The 22,669-nt window shown below is 38.7% G+C and overlaps 1 protein-coding gene across 2 annotated transcripts in view; it reads left to right on the forward strand.

The window, feature by feature from the left end:
* The window catches only part of LOC134542368 (insulin-like receptor), a 291,737-nt gene that overhangs the window by 185,435 nt on the left and 83,633 nt on the right, over positions 1-22,669 (forward strand). For both annotated transcript variants that reach the window (XM_063386544.1, XM_063386545.1), the window contains 2 exons: positions 1,568-1,702; positions 22,231-22,345. In XM_063386544.1, the coding sequence (XP_063242614.1) occupies positions 1,568-1,702; positions 22,231-22,345 (250 nt within the window). The remainder of the gene's footprint in view (positions 1-1,567; positions 1,703-22,230; positions 22,346-22,669) is intronic.

The raw sequence follows: 22,669 nt of genomic DNA on the forward strand, positions 1-22,669 counted from the left end.
TTTTAGTATTATTCAGTTTGGTTTTTTTTAACGAGATGAATATTCTTATGGCATTTACTGTTACTGCGAAAGGCAGAGGCAAGCCAACGCAAAATCTCCCTGCCATTACAGCCTGAGGTGCGTCGTGGCTTCTATCCCGGGTGAGTTATCTGGGGTCACACGCTCATAGGTGAGCATCATGACTCATAAATGTTTTGATACAAATATCATTCCATCCTGGTTCCAACCAGGTTCGCGAATATGTTGCTTTACTTTAAAAGAAAATGAAATTAATATATTATTATTTACTAAATAAATCCTCAGATTACACATTTAATCAATTTTTATTCTTATTACAGTAAGTGACTTACTTATTCGCCAGTGGTGCCTACTCATCGAAAAATTCCATTATGTGTTTTTTTTATTAAATATTTTGTATTGATATTTTAGAGAAGTAAAAAAGTGCCAACAGGTAAGATGGTACAAAATTACTAACAAAAATGTTGCACTCGTGTTCGTGTCTTGTTGGGAGCATGATGACTGAGATCTTAGTTTACTTTCTTCGCCCACGTTTGTTCTGCTCCTGGGACCCTTTTCTTGATGCTGTCGGAATAATTCCGCTAGTTCATAAACCTATTCTTGAAACTGCTTTTGTGAGTATCGGAATAAACATTGACGGGTTAGCGGAAAGTCTCTTTGGAAGTGTGGCAACGTGCTTTTAATGTTGATGTCACTGGTAGCAGGCCAATCACAATGAGGAAAGCAGCGTTTCATAATAGTGTGTGCTATATTTTCCATTCTGTTCATCTCTCTAAATTCGTTTATTTACTGTTCACACCACGATTAACAAATTTCTCGCTTATTCATCTCTCTCTCTCTCTCTCTCTCGTTGATGGTCGTGGAAGTAATCTGTATCACTGCATTAGTAACAATTAAAAACTGAATTGTAAAGTTACGACCGAGTCACGGAAAATTCCTTTAACTTTTATGAAATAAATTGTGTTATATTAGGGAAAAATATATTCTGTAATGCAGATGTCAACTTTATTTCTTGTGGAAACTACTACGAAAACATAATATTTATGAAAATGTTTGCAGTTTCGTGTGTTTCAGTATTGAATAACTTTCTTTTCACTTTAAAAGACACCTTTTGTCAGTTTGTAGTAGTGCTTATTTGGCTCCTATTCGTATCATTATTTTGTGTATCCTAGAGACGAAAATATATATATATTTTTTTTTGCATTCTGAAACCGTCGGGCGAAAATAGTTGATTATTTCACGGAGACTAAAAGTGCCACAAACATTACACCAGTCCATTATGTTGATATTTATAAATTCCCAGAGATAAATAGTACGTCATGTGAGAGACGTTACGTACTTATAATATAGAAGCTGTGGTGCAAGCAATGGCCTGATATTTAAAGAAGGGGGGGGGGGGGAACTAATCCCCTCCAATAAGGAACGCAGGTTTTTGCTTGGCTTCTGGGCTGTAGCCTCCAAGGCGCAGGTTTCACCGACGCACCTGCCCTGAAGATGGCGAGAAGGTCGGTGCTGGATCGGCCAGTGAGCCCGCACTGTCTGCCCGCAGGAGATCGGGCTGCACTCGCTGACGGACGTGTTGCGCGGCAGTGTGCGCATCGAGAAGAACCCGCTGCTGTGCTACGTGGACACCGTCGACTGGGACGCCGTGGCCAGGAACGGCAAGGGCGAGCACTTCATCAAGGTGAGCGGCCTTGGCAACCATATATGAAATACCTTTGTCGAGATAATACCGATTATTTCTTGCGAAAATTGGTGAATAATTTTTTTAATTTAAATTAATGTTTCTTTCAAGGACAAGTTTTTCAAACCATGGGACACGTAATCGAATATTCAGTAATTTGACATTATTTTACTATGCTTATTAATGTGCGCTATTCAGGGAACGGTTTACAAATAGCTTTAACGATTGGAGGTACTGAGCCAGCACAAAGGATATATGCCCGAGTGAGAATCCGAACCCAGTATTACTGCGAACACTATGTAATTATACAACTTTTCAAATATCTGTAATTATACTTAAATATTTCTGTTGCATTTACAAAAAAAAATACCGTGTAGGATAGCAGTGTCCCAAGTTGTGTCTGGTGGACACTGATCGTTGATTGGTCCATATGATCCTCTGAAGTCATGGATGGTGTGGACAGTGGTCCGAATACAGTGGTAAACTTGAACTTTTTTTTACAATTTGTGTCCTTTGATAGCATAGAAGAAGAACACTCATGATTTTTGCGGTTGTCGGTTCCCATTGCAAAAAAAAAATGTGCTCTTAAACAGGAAGGAATGACTAAACATTGTTGAACTTCCACATATTTCACTAGTAAATTATTCAAAACTCATTTAGAATGCATGAAAACAATAAACAAAAGAAGAAAACACTTATTTTGGCGCTCTATATCACTGCGGTCTGGTGACTAATTTATAAATAAATAGTTCCGGACGTCGCTATTTCATATGGGGTCACCGCTTAGAGCCACAGAGGCGCGTTGTTATCGATGAGAAGTCTGCACGCAACAGAGGCGAAGAGACAAGTGCTGTGCCAGCCAGTGTCGCCCTTAGCGCCCGACCGGCCGCGGGTCGTGGCTGGCAGGCGCCAGCAGTGCAACTGTCTGGTCAGCTGAGCGAGGCTGTGACTGCTGGGTAGCCCTAGCCTGGCCATGGCTCTGGAAATTACAAATGCATCTGTAAGCCACTCCCAGGGCGCACGAGGGAGGATAGGACCAGAAGGTTGGGACACAGCGGGACCCCTCCCCACGCCAGCCAGCCCTCGGCGCAGTCCTTCGAGAATGCGACGGAAGCTTATCTCTGGCGGATGGCGCTAACAAGTTCACAATGACAAAGGGAAACTTTATAACGGGATTTATCAGTGTTTTAATACAATTCCTTGTCGAAAATCAGGGCCAAAGTCGGGGTTTAATTTTTTTTAATGCTAATTTTTTTTTTCACTTTTATCGAAGCCTTTTTATTACATAGTTTCAAAATTCGCTCTGCAAATCTAATGATTCTATATTCGACGTAGCTGCTCCGGTTACGAATTCTATCCGCGGGTGTTTATTCACGTCAATAACTGTAGTTGAGAACGCAATTTGCGGATATTTTATCACACATTGGCATTATTTTGAAGAACTTTACCTTAAATTTCGTGTTCGAGTTTCGTGTCATACGTGTATTTGCAACGAGAGAACTCGTGAGTTTGCTCGTTAACGAGGTGAGATGTTGCACATGCCTGGCGAGTGATGTGAGACTCACTCACAATTATGTATGTGTGGCATTTCATTCGAACTGGGCTCTCTACCAGGCTGCCCAGCACCAGGGCAAACTGCAGTGGTCGAGGAATTTAGTGCTCCTGGAAAAAAAAAATGAATATAAGGACATATATAAAGTTCACCTCTGAAACGTTCAAAATAATTATTTCTTATGTATCATTAAAATCTGCAAAATTTGTGATTTTGAACCATGTTCCGGGACCTTCCCTGGGCCTCACCCTGTAACAAAATTTTCACAGGATGAAAATAAAAAGCTACATACAAATAAAAATTATAATAATGCTTTCAAATCGTATATTTTAGTGATTGATATTGAATACGTACTGGTCCATATCATTAAAATATGTATTGTGAATATTAGTGATAGAAATTGTGTTTATAAACTTTTTCAAGTGTATTTATTTAAGTGAGGGTATGTTTCTGTGTGTATAATTTATTTTCATTAAACATATTTAGTAAATAATAAAAATAATTATAAATATTCAGCATTATAGATTGTCATTACTAATTAAAATTTATCTAGATTATTTTACTAGAATTACAAAATAATTTTATACTCGTGTATATTAATATTGCATACTGAGTATTTAATTCATTTTTTAATTTGATTGAATTTATACTTAACCAACCGTATTGATATCACTCCGGTCATGTTATTATTTTATTTCTAATATTTGCATGCAATGGAGTTTAAATCATATCAGGGTAACATGCATGTTTATCACTTTTATATCTTCTGTTCACTGGTAATACACTAGTTTTGCTAATGGTAATAATCATAGGTTAAATTTCAAATCAAAAGTACCTTTTTATAAAAATTAATTAAACACTGCAGGTGATGCTACTATTGAGTTAAATAATGGGCCCTACTTTATACTTTATACCCACCGCTGAGTAATATGTAATCGTCATCCTTGAGAGCAATATTTAATTTTTAATGTTTATAGAAAGTATATAAAAAATATTTGTGTTTTGAGAACCAATGGATGGCATTTTAGCTCAGCAGACGGGAGTAGATAACTGTTCCTGGCAGTTTGTCGCCAAGCGCGGCGGGAAGCCTGAGGCAGCTGAGGCAGTCTCGGGGGACTGCGGACGGCACTTCGGGGTAGCGTCGTCGGGGGCCTGGCTTCACCAAGATAACGGTTCCACCCGGGTGCTCGACCCTTGCGCGCGCCCATGTTGCTCGGTAGGAATGTTTTAAAGCTTGTGGCCAGTTGTACCCATTCTGCTCTTCGATCCGCGATCCAATGATCGTAGCCTCTTACGTTTGAGGGAGGATTCCCTGAAACGTTGCGCCAAGACATACTGGGACTACACGACTTTCACTCGCGTGAACCTGGGAAAACAGGTTAGAAAAGGATAGCCCAATTAATTAAATACAGTTTTATTCACTTACTACTTTTTACACCATTAATTAAAATACAACACTTAAAATAAATGTCCACAAATTAATCACTATTTCGCTTAGTCCACAGTTGACTCTCCCCACTGGAGCTGGGCTCGACAGTGGCTCGTCTGTTACCTCGCACCTCGGTACCAGCACACTGCCTCTCACTGCTCACTCGTCCACTCGTCCACCGCACACCCACCACAGTCCCGATGCACCAGTCTCTGCACACGAGGCCCGTCACTCGTCGCCCGCTATCTCTCTCCAAGGGGATCACTCGCCCTCTTCACTTCACTGCCCTTGCAGATTCAGTTTCTCCGTTTACATACCTGCCATGTCCTGCCCTGGAAAGGTCTCCCAGCCCTTCAAAGTGTCGCGTCATCAGAATCTCCAACTCAACACTCGAAGCTCCCAGAACATCGTGCTAGTTACGCCACTTCACGCAGGCGGTGTCCTGGGAACGTGTTGGAACTATCCAGAGCCACGTACAGTTCTCCGTGCCGAGTGAGAAAGTGCTGGGGATGTGAATGGTGGCAGTGAATGCGCCGCTGCTAGTCGAACGAGACGTGTAGTGGTAATGGACCGCGCCCCATCCGCGAGCTAACGGGCTGCCTGGACGTTCTCATTGCCTCGCCTCTAGCATACTCGTAACCAGGGGCGCAAATCTGTAGGATTCACAAGGGGGACCGCGTGGCCCGAGGGTTTTGAGAAACTAACGAGCTTATTCGCCATTTAATTGCATCCTGTATAATCATTAAAGTATGTTTGTACTCACATGTTCAGGTTCTTGATATCACAATGGTGCTCACCGTTTTTATTCTAGAAATTTCTAGTTAATTACTAGTTCGTTGCAGGTTGTTACTCGATCTAGGTAACCAGCCCCTGGAGACAGAAGCAAATTTACTGCGAGAAAAAAAAAGTATCTCCATACTCTGCTATATATCAAGCTTAGCTAGAATAACAGCTAAGTTAAAATGATATTGTAAATATAAAAGTAACTCATTTCATGATGGTTGGAAATTGCGGTAAGATTTGTTATAACACGAGATGCGTGGTTAGATTGTGTATATCATGGATTAAAATAATGATATTCCTGGTAAATAATTATCATATTCTACTAAAACTGTTTTTTTTTTTGTTCTAGGCTAGAGGTAGGGGATCTAAGTTAAGGGGTGAAAAGGAGGAGGGGGGGTATACTCAAGTCGCCGTTTCAACGAGATTCGGCAACTTGACACATTGTGACCAACATATTCATCTATCATCGGGCTAGTTATGCATAAATAATCATTTTGTAAATTTCAAAAGAATATCAAGCTGTCTGAATGTTCGCCGAAGTACCTGCCAATAAAGTGACACCTTGTCTTGTATTATGTAAGTTTTTAAAGTAAACTCTCGATATTTTTTTGACTGGAAGTAGAATGACGTGTGTCGGAACGTCTTTTCTCGAGGAAAAATGAGCAGTTTCCAGACGCGCGCCATTGATTGGTCTGCTATTCGTTAAACTCTGTCCCTGTACTGGGCTGGACCCTCGGTCATCGCCTCGGGGGGGATGGCTATGGCATGACTAAGCGAGTTGAGCCTGCGATGGTTCGGCATTGCCTTCGGCGTAGTCGAGTTGAAGGGTCAAACACGACACTCGTCTTGAATCTTGGAGGGAAGTGTTCCACATAAGAAAAGTCCCCGACCCGACCAGGATTCAAACCAGGGACCTTAAACTCACCGGCTAGAGTTACGTACCTGAACACACATACAGGTACCGTGTGCAGAGCGTAGAAAAAAACCCACGTGATTTAAAAACTGTACAAGATATACAAGGGGGGGGGGGGGGGGTTGTCTGTTTACGAGGACGGGTTAATAGTTCTGTTTTCTTATTAGCGCCTTACTTACTCAGATAACACTCCTGACAGGTCGAATAAGGCCCTTGTGTAAATTACAGTTTTTTTTTTTTTTAAAAAGAAAGTGCTGCGTAAATCTTACAAAGGTATTGATTGAACTTTCGATCGGTCATGACGTTAACCCGCCTCGATTTGTTATATAATTAACGTTTGCGTTTCGTTTTGTACTGGACCAAACTGTATCTTGCTCAACGGACGTGCGTTATCGATTTTACGAAACGATTTGTTCTATTTTATCAGCTGTGATAAGCAGAGAACTCAGGCTATCACGGTTCCAATTATTGTTCGCCCATATTAGATAAGCGTTGATCTTGTTTGTGTGAAGAGTTTGCAGTTTTTGTATCCGTTGTTTTTGACGTGACAACGTCTAATAAATCGATGAACGCCTGCTGCACGCAAGAAAAAGTATCCTGTTACGCACATTGTCCCGTTACGCTGTGTCCCGTTACGCTCATTGTACGCTTGCGCCGCATCTATATTTCTTCCACTCGATTGAAACAACCATCGATTTGACTGTTCCGAGGCACATTAAACTTGAAACACTCCCATTCGTTTCTTACTTTTCCTATCATCGTCCTATCCTTAACAGAATAACACAGATTGGTAGAAGTTAAATAGCAAACATGTATAAAAATTATAGTTAAAAACTCCTTCTTTGTATCCATACAAAATAGTGATAATTCAATAAAAATGATTCAATTTTATTCATAAAAGTATGCAATCATTTCATCAATGTTTTGTTATGACGTCACGTTAAACTATCGTCCGTAAACCGACTTTACAGACAACCAATTTTTTTTTCATGTTAACGCAGCTATCTTCTGAGTTTGGATTACTTTGGTTACTTAATTCTGTCTGTTCAGATATGTCCGAAAGGGATGTTTAACAACACATTAATTACCTCTGTCACTGCAGTTTGCAGTTCTTAATTTTTAAAATACATTAACTATTGTCTACTTACCTGCATTTTCACAAAAAAAAATAGATTCTTTTTAATCTGTTACATATACATTTTTTTAAAAAAAGGGGGTGGGGGTTTATTACATTTTGATCAAATCGCTTTCCTGGGATGTTACCTCTCTCTCTATCCTCTCCTCCCGGCTCCATGTGATCTGCGAGTGTATGTCATGTTATTCTTCCACTCAAGGTCGTGATTTTTGTACGAGATGGCGTTCAAACGCGAGGCCACAGGTCCCCTACTATGATAACATAGATAACCATCCTTGTGCTGTTAACAGGGATTTGGTTTTCTTCATTTTTTTTAATGATTCATCGCACATGCGCTTAGCAATATAAATAAATTACTTTCGATTGCTACTTAGAATACATAATATATCATAACACATATTTAAATTACAGGTAGTACTTAAACTTCATTAAATTATATTTTGCACGTGTACTGGTCCGCACTGTGTGTTACCGAGTAGTAAGTCTACCATTCATAACTTTATTTTTTTAATGTAATGATGAATTGATACATTTTGTTGTTAGTACGTCTCAATTGACAGAGAAACGAGCTGTATTTGATAAGGTGAAGGATGCAAGTGGACTGTGAAAGCGCGGAGCCCGGGCGGACATGTCAGGGGGCTGCAGGAATGCGGCCCGCGCAGGGACCCGTTACCTGCGCGGAACTGCTCGCCGGTCCACCTTGCCCAAGGTCGAGACAGCCGCGCAGCGCTGTTTTCGCCACCGCCGCCTTCCTCCGCTCCCCTTTCCCGTCTTGTGCGCGGGCAAAAAAAAAAACCTACCCCCGGTTTCTCTGCCGCGCGCGCCGCTTCCCCCCCCAGACAGGCAACATTCCAGCGCCGATACCTGGGCGCCTGCTGCTGCTACACTAACAACACAGGCGATAGTGCAGCAAGAGGCGTGTCTGCTCAGTAGTTTACAGATCAATCTTTAATTACGATGCATATTATATTATCTGGTTTCAAACTATTATTTCCCCCATAAATCTGTATAATTTTTAAATTTTTTTTCTAAGAGATAAGTAATTTTCGTTGTCATTTTGTTGGTATCCTATGTATTAAACAGCTACATTGTTCATACTGGGCATACCGTTTGCCATATCGGACTGACGTGTAAACTACGCCAGGTTTTCTCACAGAAATCTTGGAGCTTTCCGGTATTAGTCTGTAGTATATTTGCTACACTTTAAAAAACGCAAAAAAAAGAGCTACTTCATTTTTTAAGTTGACCTAATTGAAATACTTTTGATGTGGTATGAAATGTGGTTGCTTTCTTGCTATTTTGGACACTCGAAAACAACTTCTGAAAAACAAATCCTTTGTGGTAAATATGCGATATAAATATTAAAAAAAAATTTCTTTCGGCACAGCCTACTAGCGTAGGTACATTACTAAGTACCTATTTCTTCTGCAAATTTTCCTAAAACTTCTGGAATATTTTAAGAAGTTAATGTACATTACATCCTACTTGTTCTCCAGTATTACAAAATCATCTATAAAAAACATTTTCTCGTATTCCATGTGCCATGCAACGAAAATGTTTAGAATGTTTTTATGTGAATGCATCAAGCATTCAATACCTTAGAATGAATTTCATATTATGCTTACTGAGGTAATTCGTAAAAAATTATGACAGTTATCGTGCCCATACAAAAATGTAACATACTTATAGTTAGGTACACACACGCGCGCTTAATTAAAATTTTCCGGAAGTCGCACCATGGTTAACTTCTACAAAAAGTATTTTTTTCCCCTAAATATACTTAAAAAAACCTATCTCATGAGGAGGGTACTGCTGTTCCAGAAGTACGACCGCCAAAATGACGTTCAGAAAAAAAAAGTTGCGGCGACCATGTAGTAAAGATACAAAAGTTCAGAAAATATTGGATGTCCACCCGAAATCTTTCAAACAAATATTCGTAATGCTGCTTAACTTGGCATTTTAATGATATTGTTTAACTTTTGTTTGACATCATGAACAAATATCGTCATGGAATTGGTTCAAACAATTCTTACTGTTGGGATATATTTTTTTAAATTGAATGTTTAGTTACTTTTTTTTTTCTGACTGGCCTACGTTTTAGAATGCTTTTAAAAATTAAATTAAAAATACATGGGGAAGATGTAGCTTGGAAATATCACTGAAATGGCTATTCACGGAACCGTGTGTGTGTGAATAGCGCGGAAGAAAGGCGGAAATTAAAGAACATAAATAACACGCGACTTGTACTTAACCGACGCCGAAAGAGGGAGCGCGCAGAACAGGTAAGTGATGTATGTAGGGCGCAGCGGGCTTGTTCTCAGGAGCGTATTGTTCGTTGACGTGTGGGATATATGGCAACCATTGACGATTTCCGAAAAGTACTTTTAGCAGGTAGAAAATGCCGAAACCGTCCTTCGCGCAACTTTTGTTCACTAGTGCTCTTAACAGCTTCAAGGCTTTACCACGCTGGAGTCGGCTGGTTTAGTACCTCCCCTCTTCCCCCCTCCATTTACAAGAGTGATTTATACCTCCGCGCATAGGGGCTACCAGCTGCAAGCTCTTATTGGCGCAGGTAACAGGTTCCAGTGCTGTTTAAGATATGGCTGTGTGCGAAAGTTTCAAGTATAAACGTGTCCACCTGTAAAGCATTCTTAAGATTTTTTTGTCCCCCCTTGAATGTTGTTCTTGTATTAGTAAAATACCGAGAAACCGAATGGTAACCATGTATGTCCCGTGTAACTTCAAGCTCATGTGTGACGGTTCTCACACACCAATAGGGTTATCTTGTAGGTCCAGTATTTTCGTGCATACACATGTGTAGTTACGTGGAACAGCCGTACGTACCACGAGCTCACAACATTTTCTACATCAGGGTGTCTATATTATGGAGTCAGGGTAAGTCAGGGAAAAGTCAGTGAAGTTGGAAATGGGCAGGGAATGACAGGGAATTTACTTGAGATACCTAGAAAACAAGTGGTAATAATTTGAAGGAGAAAATGCAGGGCTTTTAGCCTTATCTTACACTTACCCATAGTACTAGACAACTAAACAGAAATTATACTTAATAAATTTATAATACTCTACTAACCTAACCTTATAGGTTAAGGACTAAAATTCAGACATTTACACTACTAAAGAACATTAACAACGAAAGTTAATAAAATTAAGAATTAAAATAACTTAAAACAGGAATACAGCACATACACATACACATAAGCTGCAGTGGTTGCGGAATCATCAGCGACATTGAACGATGTATTTCTCAACCTCAGTTTGAAGTTAAAGATCCGATTTCGAACGTGTATTAAAACCGTGGGTATCACTTATCGATGCCAGTCGGTTGCACAAATAATCTGGGCTAGAAATTTTCGAAAATTTATAACTAAGTGTTAAACGATTTAAAATCCGCCTTTCATGAAGTCTTGAGCAACCAAGGTGGTCATAATACTCAGAAAAATGAACACGAGACTTCCACTTAAAAATCAGTCGTAAACATGTATCCGGATCCTTTGAAACTTTGGTGCCAGATTTTGTGTTAAATTGCCATACACCATATCACAAAGGGCAATACAAGAGACTGCACTATAGTCACCTTTGTACGAAACCATTTGCAGATTAGGGCTGTTAATAAACAGTAACACATTTAAGAATGTGAACACTTCAGTAATAAATATCACTTTCAGTAAATTGCATACGAAATGAATAATGTAGCACTCAGTTTCGGGCTGCTTGTTCGTGTGTTTCGGGTCCTTAAAGAGAAGGTTATGGACCTGCTGAACTTTCCTTGTGTGTGCGTCTCTTTAATTAAACTGTTGATAAAATGTTATTTTGATTGTATGATGTGCCCCCGCCTGTTTCGGAGCCTAGTAGCAATTCGGGAGCATGTCTTGTCTCAAGCTCTAACTCTGACGTGACTCAGTTTTAGAGCACCGAACCAGTAATCAACTGCGTTTTTGTCTCTAGTCTTGGAGATCACTTGGACGTTTGCAGTTATGTGAACTTTACTGCTAGTCGTTTAAATTCTAACCATATTTTACGTGTGTCCTACCGTTTATTTAAGTTTGGCTAAACGAGCCATAGGTATCTGGTTATATTCTCAGGTCGAAGATTTCTCAAATTAAAAGTTGAGTCGGACGGGCTGTTCTGTTTTTGTCTAGACAATTATAAATATGTATGTCAAAAAAGTGAATTTTTGTAATCGTGGAAAAAAATTAGAGAGTTTGACAAAATATGCATATTTTCCTCTTTCACCGATAGTCCTGCAAACAAATTGCAAGTTCATAACTCCAAAATAAATTATCATATCTTTTACAATTTGTGAGTATCCGATATTTGCAAAACACTTTTGCGAGTGCTAAATATTATTTTAAAATATAGTAGGTTATTTTACAGGAATATAGGTTTTAGTCTGTTGGGCTTGTCATACAATTGATGGACGTATATTGAACCTCACAAAATATCTCATTTTTAAGATACTGGAGCTCTCAGGCGTATCCAACAAAGCACTGCCGTGTTAGTTTAGTTTCGATGACGTCATAACCGTTAGCACCTTTTACGCAATTGGTTTTTGGTATCAGGCCTTCGTTCTTCTCGCTACGAGCTTTGACTGTGGCTTCGACGTTCTGTTTGAACATTCATTTTGCGCTAGGCTCACTAAACAACAAGGGCAATTTTCACGTCTGTTAAATTTGCAAGTGAGTGTTTGTTGAATTCGCTGTTCAAACGCGTTTGCAACAACGTTCATAATATGTGCACACAAGATGATTTCAAGTAAACTTCACCTTGATAGTTTGCGCAAACTTGTGATTTGTTGACATTGAAAGCAGTGAAAAATAACCTGAATGTAGTGTAGTGCGTGTGCGTGTGTGTGTGTGTGTGTGTGTGTGTGTGTGTGTGTGCGCGCGCGCGCAAGGAACATAGCGCAGAAGATTAACTTAAAGTTGTTTTTCTGTATTGGTGGTAGGCGGTAAACCTTTTGGTGTCTGGATAGACACATATTTGCCGACTTATATGTGTCGAATTTCGGGGCTTAATTTTATGCTGTGTTTGTTGTGTTAAATTGGTGTTGAAGCATTTTTATCAACCATTAAGGGAAATAAATATTGGACGAATGTTTCGCTTGGTCTAAGATTTGTTAGTAAAAGAAACAAAAGCAGGAAGTTAAGATAACTTAATTGTAGCATTTCGTAAGTTACTTATTTATTATGCGGTGTGAAGACCCTTACCTAACGATAGCTCGAATTGTCAAACATTTAAATCTAAGTATAAAAAAAGATATTTCTTACAATTATCTTAAGAATATTTTGTTCAGTCCGTATTATCAACAATAAATTCAGTCCTGACAAATTAAGTTTGTGCTTTTTTGAGCTGCTTTAACATGACGTAAAGGTTTAATAAACTGTAGGTAGACATGTGACATATAAATAAATAAAATAAATAATAAATCTCATGTCCTGTTTCGTTATATAATTTTCCTTAGGTAAAAATTGTATCCTGATCTAGTGACTTCATAGCTTTAAACGGGAACGCCTGTGTATATGTTGTGCTTCGTTTGCTGATTGGGCGGTACAGGTCCTTAGTGTATAACCTGTTGCGTGAATGATTTGAAATGTTGTCCAAACGCTTTCCGTGATGTTTTTCTCTGCTCGTATTTTGTTTGTAAGTTTGTGATGTTTTTTCTCCTCTTATTTTTTCTTAACATATCATAGACAGTGACGTCATTAGAGACAGGCACGTGGTTCGACGAACACAGTTCGTGGTAACTGTGATCGCTCATGGTCTTCAGTGAGGAACTCTTCCCCCCCCCCCCCCCCCCCAGCCGGTTGTCCAGCGAACAAGCTGCGCGTGTTTTTAACGTGCCGGATAGAATGACGTAATGCGAGCGCTGGAACACCGACGACTTGGGTCCGCAAGAGCCATAAGTAGCGACTTGACCTTCAGGGTAGACTACACAGTCCTCTGTATACTCGGGGAAAATAGCGCCAGTTCATTGATTGCTGACTTGTTAGCCGTCTCAACCAGTATTCCTCTGATTCGAGGAACTGTTTGGTTAAGTGTTTTGCATTGGCTGAGGATAGTCCAGCCTAACAGTTTGGCTCAAAGGAACCCTATCCTGCGTGTATCACAAGGCGCTTATCCAAGTCTGTCACATTCTCCGAGACCCCTAAGAAAACCTATAGGCACCACCCCAGCAGCAGTTGTATGAAGTGGTTTCAGAAAACCACGGAAAACTGGCTGGACCGTAATCCAATTCTTCGTCAGGTCCTCTCTAGCGCCAGTCAACTGTTTTACCTCTGCGCAGTCTCGCTTGATATGCAGTTTTTTTTAATTATAATTATCGAGCGCACTATTATTTTGTTGCCCTGAAAATCTGCACGCAGGACGAGTTGATGTGATGAGACGACAGCTTAAATCGGCGAAGTGTGACATGCTGTCGGAACTACTCGCCTTCTGACTCCGTGTGTTGTGTGTTGTTTATTATAGGCCCGCGCTACCCTCCAGGGTTGCCGAATATCTCCGAACGCGTCGCTTGTGAAAACTCTCTTAATTCAGCAATCTCAGATCAGAAACTTCCTGATATTAATTTACGCGTCGAATAAATTAAAAAAAGAAAAGTTTTATTATTTTTTTTTTGGCAGGAAGTTTCAGTGACTAAGCTTCGGAGTTTTTTTTTTACTGCACGCGGCTTTAACCTACTTTCCCGCTCAAACTTTTCGCCGAGGGAAAGTTTTTTTTTACGGTATGTTAATAAAAATATGTCCTGGTCCAACAGTGCACAGCAGGAAGTCTTAAATTACGCCCATTCATCAAATAGGCCTGTACATTTTTTTTCCTTATTTTATCATATATCTAAGTCAAAGTGTCAAGTTTCTTTTTTCATTAATTTGAAGTTAGTCTCAAACTCTAAGCAGTGGTACGTAAATATGGTTTCAGTATAAACATGTAATTACGCATTTCTTTAGACACACATATTTACTTTAACGAAAGCGACGAAACGATCACTGCACTAATAATTTTTTATTGCAACCAATCTCAATCCGATTGGTCAACAAGCACATCTTTTAAAATCCAACCAGTATATTACGCTTCCAATATCTCCGAGCCTCATGTACGTCAGAAGAAGGGGAAGGGGTTGCTGGAATGTCTGGAGTACGGCCGATGGAGGAGGGCCTCGCCAGAGGAACTGACAGCGTGTGTCTCGGCCAGAATAACGGAAAACATTCACCTTGCAGATTTACTTTTTTTTTACTTGTGCTCGGCAGTTCTGCGATGCCATCGATTTCCTCTGCCGATGAAGAGTGTTCTGTCATCACTGCTATCACTGTCAGTACCGCCTAAAGTTACTGTTACTTTGTCTAGTTTAGAGTTGAAATGCATATCTGTGTAGTGAAAGTGGCTGATACATTAATTATTAAACCGTAAAAAGCGCATTAATGCGTCATTCATCCTAGGGCTTATAAACAAAATGTTGCAACTTAGCAACAAATAAACATCTGTAACTTATTTTTTTTAGAAGATAATACAAACACCGTCTTGTAATAAAACGGAAATACTAAAAAATTTTTTTTGGCTGTCAAAATTTTTTTTTTTCCGAAACGATATAAGTAAATTCCAATTGGAAAATTTTCATTTATATGATAAATATATATGACTATTGTTCAAAATATTTTAGGGACTTAAAAAATTTCAAATATGGGGAGTTTTCCTGTAAACAGTAATAATTTTAGACTCTCTGAAGGGGGGGGGGGACATTTGCACTCATTTTCCCCTCCTTCCTTGATTACGCCTCTTGACTATGTCTGAAGCCTTTGTAAATGATGTTGACTGAATAATTTTGGACTACAAAATAAATATTAGGAAAAAAAGGAACAGCGTGGTTTCCTGTTTGGAAAGGAATCCGCCTTGTGTTGGCACGAAACGTCACAGTGAGACACATATAGATTTCGCTGCGTTTTATAACAAAACTTAGCACTCACGAGTTGGCAGTTTAAAATAGTTCGTTTTGTCCGATGTGGCGATCTTCCAAAAACTCTTGAGCTAAATATGGGACATACCTACTTGTGTGACTAGCTACCGTTACGTCTTTTGTTGCGACGCTTCCAACGAGATAGTCTCGAGACAGAGCACTTATTAAAAATTAGGGGTTTTACTGTTAAGTAAAAAAAAGGCAAAAGGACAGTTGATCGGTCATTAACGGCTGTTTTTTTATGTTCTATACCCCAAAAGGTTCAGTGAAACACTACTGCTGTAGCTCAACTGTTAATATCTCACAGGCTCTTAGCTAATGAATATGATGAAAAACTTTCAAATTTCGGATATAACTTATTATTTTTAACATAAAACATAAAAATTAGGGTGACATGTCGGTTGGCCAAACTGCAAATGTTGCAGAAAAACTAGGGCAAGTTGATGTGCGCTAAAATCAGGTTTGAAGACTCACAATTGTGGGATTTAAGTTAACTTAATTTTCATACGATGTGCATATTACTGGTGCACGATTACATAAGACAATATACGCGATGGCCCTAATTTATTACTCCTTTCCCAAATCCATATTTTAGGGTTTTGTTCGGTCGTATTGTTTACTACATGTCTCTGTTTAGTAAGTTTTGTAAAACAGAATGAAATAACAAATAAACCACAGTATCTAAAGTGCAGGGTTAGGGATCTATTGATGGGAGGTGGTCAATTTTAGGTGCGGTAATGTAAAATGGCCGTTTCTTGGTGGGTGACAAAGCTCGCGTCCCCGCTAGCGGTTGGTGAGCGAGGGGAGTGGAGGGGGAAGTAGGTCAAGCGAGCTCCTGACTACCGGGTCGAGAGTACCCCCTCCCCCCTCCAGAGCGAACACCCCTCTCTGCTGCCATTGATGCCGCGACCCCTAACAGTGTTGCAGTCTTGTTTCTGTCACGCTCGGTCCGTTATGTGAGTGCGTTTATGTGCTTTTAAGGTTCGGACTCACACGTCTTGTTGATTGTTTGAATTGTATCATTACTATTATCTAAGTGCTATTTATGAAATTATAACACGGCACTGACTATAATTATAATTTTGTACTAATCATCAAAATGTTTGGCATATAATGGTATATAAATCATATCTCCCAGACCTTATTTACCTTGTTGGCAACCCTTATTTAATAACAGGCCCCGCGAAGAAATGACTTATTATTTCCCTAGGACGACAACAACTACCAAGATATAACCACACCAGTTCACGAGTGTTGACTTCGGCATGGAGCCGAAGCAATGTCCTGTGGCGTGTCGACCCAAATATGTAGCACGGAAGTTTTATTGCAAGCGGCATCAAAGTAGTTTGGATTGAAAGATGGTGAGGCGTATTCCCCGTTTAAGTTGTATGTTTCTAAGATACGTCCGTACCTCTTGCGTGAACACCGTCAGAAGATGGACAACTTACCGCCAGGATCACATCCTCATAGATACACTGGAAGGGGAAATAAAATGATATACCCGCCAAATATTTTGTGGTGACAGCTTACTAATTTTGTTGTGTCCACATTAGTGGCTTATTGGTGACAACATACCTTTTATTAGTGTCGGAGAAATTTTTTGTCACCAATAAGATACTTGTGGACACTATAAAATTATTTTATTATCTTGTATACATATTTGGTGGAGGGAATTTTGTAAATATATTTTGTTTCGTAGAGATTTAAAACATCAAAAATGATACCCTAATTTTCAGTCGTTTGTATGATCAGTCTCCTTGCCTTATGCGCAGGGCTACGTATTTTACGCGAAAAAGATTTCTAGACCAGTTGTGTGTTAAAACTTTGTAGCATTGTCTGTGTTTCGCGGTTGGCTGGGTTTATTTAAGGTATACGTCTACTATAAGCACACCAATCGTAGCCATCCAGTTCGGCAGCAAACGCTGAATGGCCCGGCCAAATAGGGCAATGGGGTCGCGTGCAGACGGCCGCCAATTACAAGGGAACAATCGATTTCTCAGGCATATCTTATTGCAGTCCAATGAGCGATCAAATAATTTCGCAAAAAATGCACGCCCCTGCTTATGCCTGTTGGTAGCTGTCATATTATTTTCTCTGTACATTCTAGTGGTCCCAGGTTTTAAATACCGGGTGCGGCCGATACTGATGTCGGTTTTGAACGGATTCCAGACATCACTATAAACAAATGCTGGACTGGTTCATTCCCCGGTGACCCTGATTCGTGTCGTAGAGTCTCTAATGACATTATGGCATCGCTGTCAACGAGACGTAAAACAAAAAAAAATATATATAATATGTGTGTGTGTTTCATTTAATGTGTGTGATTTGATTATTCATAATTTGGCACGTTCCACACAACTATCAGCCAATTGGAAAACGTGTAGTTAGTTGCTGCTGAATTTCATGCAACTCGATTTGAACAGAGGAGATAGTTTCATGAAAAAGGCTGCCGATGAATAAGCGACCAATACATATATTAGGTAATGCACGTGACAGCGTAGGTTAGCCGACTGAGTTAAGGGGTTAGTTTCCTAAATTATTTTACTTATAATATTTCATGTTTTTTCACATGATTCTAAATAAATTCATAATATCATTGTTTATAAAAGTCGTTCTACTAAACAAATCCTTACTTAATTATGTTTTATGGTCTTAATTGCAAATTTTCATATCAGTGCTAGAAAGCATGAAATTACGTGGTATACAGTTTTCGATTAACCGTTTTTATGTGGCCTTCGTCTTAAAACTATTTTTAAATTATCTCTAAATAAATCAGTAAAAATTAATTTTCGCCAAACTCATAGAAAATTGAGTTCGTGAACAACAGACATATTGATATATTTACATGCATTTGATTATCTTACAACAATTTTAATTTTACTTGAAATTACCTTTAGAAAATTTAAGTCATTTATCATAAACTAGAATATTAATTATTGTAAGTTTTGTATGCACACTTAAAGAAAATATGTTTAATTATTTTAAAAGGGATACAATGTTGCGCCATCAACTACCTCTCTCAATAACCTAGTTAGGTTATTGAGTGAAAGGTAGGACAACACTGAAAGCCCGTGAACCAAAGGCTCAATGAAGTGTTTTGATGTAAGGTTAGTTGAGACAAAAATTGGCTGACTGGTCATGCACACTTACAGTTAGGATAGTTAATTAATACCATATAATTTCATGTTAATAATTTATTTCAAGAATAAATTATGTTATTTTTACTTATACACCTCGGCCAAATACATAATATCACTTGAGTATCGTCATTTACGTAATCATTTTAAAATTATTATTTAGATATACTTATATTTTTAGCAAGGGCCCCGCTATCACAAAAGGTAACTATGAAAAACATATCATAAATTGTTACACAATTTCGCTTTCTCTAATTATTACATTATTTTAGTGTTGTCTTTACGTTGTTCCAAAAGAATTTAACTTGATGCGTAGCAGACTTTAGACGAAAATGTCCGACGTGATTCAGTTCAAAAAAAAGATTTTAACACATGCTTTTTTTTTTGAGGTTAGTAGATCATGCCAAAAAATAAATTAGATGCCGGCCTTCCTGGCTTCATGGCCGATGAGGACAGGCCTCATACACCACAGCACAAGGTAGATTCAAGTGAACCGCATGGCCGGTACTCGTCGGCCGCTATTAACAAAATAACCAACATATTTTACCATGTCCGGTGTTACAAACATTACCAGACGTTCTTAATAAATAGATCAGAATAACTCACCACTTAGTGCGGTATAACAATGCTCAAAGCATGGTAAATTTGCAAACTTCAACAGGCACGAATTATCACTATGTAATCATGGCGTCAAGGTGTTGAAAAAAAGAAAGTCCTTTCTTGCTCACGGCAAGACGAAGAAGAACATAGAACATAGTACTAGTAGATAATACTTTTTGGAAATACAATATGTATCGATTATTACTTGACAATATTTTACCACAAAACAATGAATTAACTTATCATTTATGAAATTATTCTTTTACATATTTACTAAAATAATTAAATTAGAATAAATCATGATTCATAATAAACTTGAAGTTACGTTGGCACAATAACAAAATTGCTGCGTTACAAATTTTTAAGTTAAACTTAATTACAATTATAATAAACAATTACAACTTTGTCCAGTAGTAAACTTTAAATATTTAAATATAACATATTAAATTAATAAATTCCAAATTGAATAATAAAAATGTGTGAAAACCAGTTCGCCATTAAAACAAAAAAATAATAATTATAAGGTAAATAAATTTGAGCAAGTGCCACAAAACAGTACAACGGCACAGTAGACGAGTATTCCCTCGGTGATTGCTCTTCCAAATTTGTGAAACAGAGTGTAAATCATCAAATAAAGTGATTTGGGGGGGGGGGGGGGATCAGTAGTAAATGTGCTTCAACAGGATGATTATTTATAACATAGCAAAATAAGTCGGACCTGGAAACAATTTTACTTTTATTTTTTAAGGAAAGCTTTTTAGCTCCATTATTATTCTATAAGGAAAAGGCAAATATTGGGGTAATCTTTTAAAATATTTGTTTGTTTACAATTTGACTTCATATTTTTTTTGTTTTACTTGAATTTAGGCCTACCTTAAGAAAATTTGAGTCATTTATCATAAACTAGAATATTAATTTTTTTATGCACATTTAAAGAAAATATACGTAAATGGTACTACAGGTTGTTCATAAATAATTTACAACATTTCTAAGATGTTTAGATATTCGTCATATTATAAAACATTATTTTACAATGCACAAACAAGTACATACACGAGAATTCCAACATGATAAACATTCGTTGCACGAAGAACTTACAGCCGTTTTATATTTACTCTTCAGAATTTTAGATTTAAGATTTAAGGTTATTTGCTTTCGTGTTTATCTTTGATTGGCTGTTGTATACTTGTATTTAGCTATTCTAGCTTTTTTTATATAAAAATGTTTTGGTGGAAAACTGGCAAACACATTGTTTATTCATTTATCTACTTAGGTCTAGTTAAAACTTAAGTAATTCGATCAATGGTCAGCTAAACTACACGTTTTTCGCTAAACCTAACTTACGTATCAATTGATATTTGATTGTTATGATGTATTTGATATTATATATTTAATAAATAATTGTGCTTTTTTAGTTGCTAATTTGCCAATATCTATTCGCCTCTTGTGGTAAAATATGGTAAATCTCGTGGAAACATCTTTCATGTATTTTTATTATAAGGGACTAACGCAGATCTGTTTTCCCCTCCTCTCCCTTTTTTTTTGTGTTCCAATTCAAAGCCTTACTCACCAGGACGAGTTAAACTCACGGAACACGGGGCAATTGCGTGGGCAATACCGCCTGTTCCCATGTCCATTCTTCTTTACACCGGGGTTCCAGAAATGTCCTTGTCTTTAGACAAATTAATCATTCTTTTGCGGTACCGTGGACCGTTAAAACGGAGGGTACCGACTGCCGCAGGCGCCGAAAGTGCCTCCGAGATTTCCCTTGAAGATCCTGGACGGAAATAATTATGAAGAAAAACAGCGATATCTTTTCCTTTTAGTAGCCCTCGACGACGTATGTAAAGGAGCGTAAACCGGAGAAAACTCATGACCCAAGACTACATAGAGGAGGGAAACAGAGATAAGACCTTGCATTGTGCTCCGTGGTGCTGTCTCTTGGCCTACTTTTTATTTTTAAGCCTGAGGATGGAGCGTCATATCATCTGAGCAGGATTTCTTCGGGGGAGCGAGTGGGTTTGTGAGATGAGATAGCGTTTCTGTAAGAACCACGCGTTTTTTTTTACATTGTTATTTCTCCCAAACCCCGCAAATGTGATAACCAAACGAGATTTCGGCCAGTTGGGGAGGAAATTTGACACGGCTGAATTGGAGAATCTTTGCCTTTGGAGTGGGACTCAACCAATCCCATTGCGGCGGATGCTGATCGAAGCCATGACGTGCCTATTGTGTAGTAATGGCATCTTACAGGTTTAGTTACTATGGATTTGTCTAGTCAGTAGAAAACCTAGTAGGGACTATTTTCTGTCCGGGTACATAGGTCTGTGTGTTGTGTTGGACTTTTCCCAATGCAGCCTCCGGGATGGTCACCCAATCGTCGTCATGGTAGATGTGTGTTCACGGAGCGGACCAGGCGTGTTGATTCTGCGGTGGCTTGAACCCGGTGCCTTTGGCTCACCAGCCAGGAGCTACAACGGCACGGAAACAGAGACGGATCTCTCGGGAACATTTCACTATCGCGTCTGCTGCTTCCACAATCCACGGAAACGTAACACATGGAAACCATTGAGATTGCATTTCGAGGTTACAAAATATTAATTTAAAATGTATAAGTTCGAGATCATAGAACGGGAAGGATTGACCTCTATACTAATAAAAAAAAAACTGTTCGAGGCAAAAAGAATGAAATAAAAAAAATATTGGAAATGATACTTACGTTATTGAGAACTAAAAAAATTTTGTTTTTTCTGAATGTTCGAGCATCGATTGAAAACTCTGACGTATTTTAATGAATTTTAGAGGTGATCATAGCCCTTGCTTGACCACTACGCCCTTTCTTGTAATAGTTTATGCCCCTTTTTTTAGTGCCAATTGTAAAGAAACGCACATGGCCTTGTTGACTTAGATGAGCTTGACATGATGGAAACTCGTAAGCCAATAATTCTCCTCGTGCGCAGACGTCCAACAATGGTGTGTATCAGGTATTTAGTGCTTGGTTGATTTGTTGCAGGGCAACCGGCAGAAGAACGAGTGTCCGATGTGCCCGTCACTCGATAAGCTGCGCTGTCCGCTGATGCCTGTCACCAAGGAGGTGCTGTGCTGGAACAGGCACAAGTGCCAGAAAAGTGAGTCTTCATTCGCCCGCTTCCAACAGGGTTTATGGTACCCATCAGCCATTGCTTTCATATTTATGTCATGAATGAAACTTTCAGCTTGTATTATAGTTTACGAAGTATTAATAATAATAATATACAGAATGTCCCATAAATCAACGTCAAGCCGAAAACAGATGATAGGCCAATTAAATACGGTTAACAAAAAAAAATGTAGTTTTTGAGTTATATATATTTTTATTCAAACGTTTTAAAATCCCGAACTGTGCCCAAATTATTAGATACGGCGGCTACAAATTTTTGTTTCTTCGCTATCATGAAACCCAACTATTGATA

Source organism: Bacillus rossius (assembly GCF_032445375.1).
Source record: "Bacillus rossius redtenbacheri isolate Brsri chromosome 4 unlocalized genomic scaffold, Brsri_v3 Brsri_v3_scf4_2, whole genome shotgun sequence".
Classification (NCBI taxonomy): domain Eukaryota; kingdom Metazoa; phylum Arthropoda; class Insecta; order Phasmatodea; family Bacillidae; genus Bacillus; species Bacillus rossius.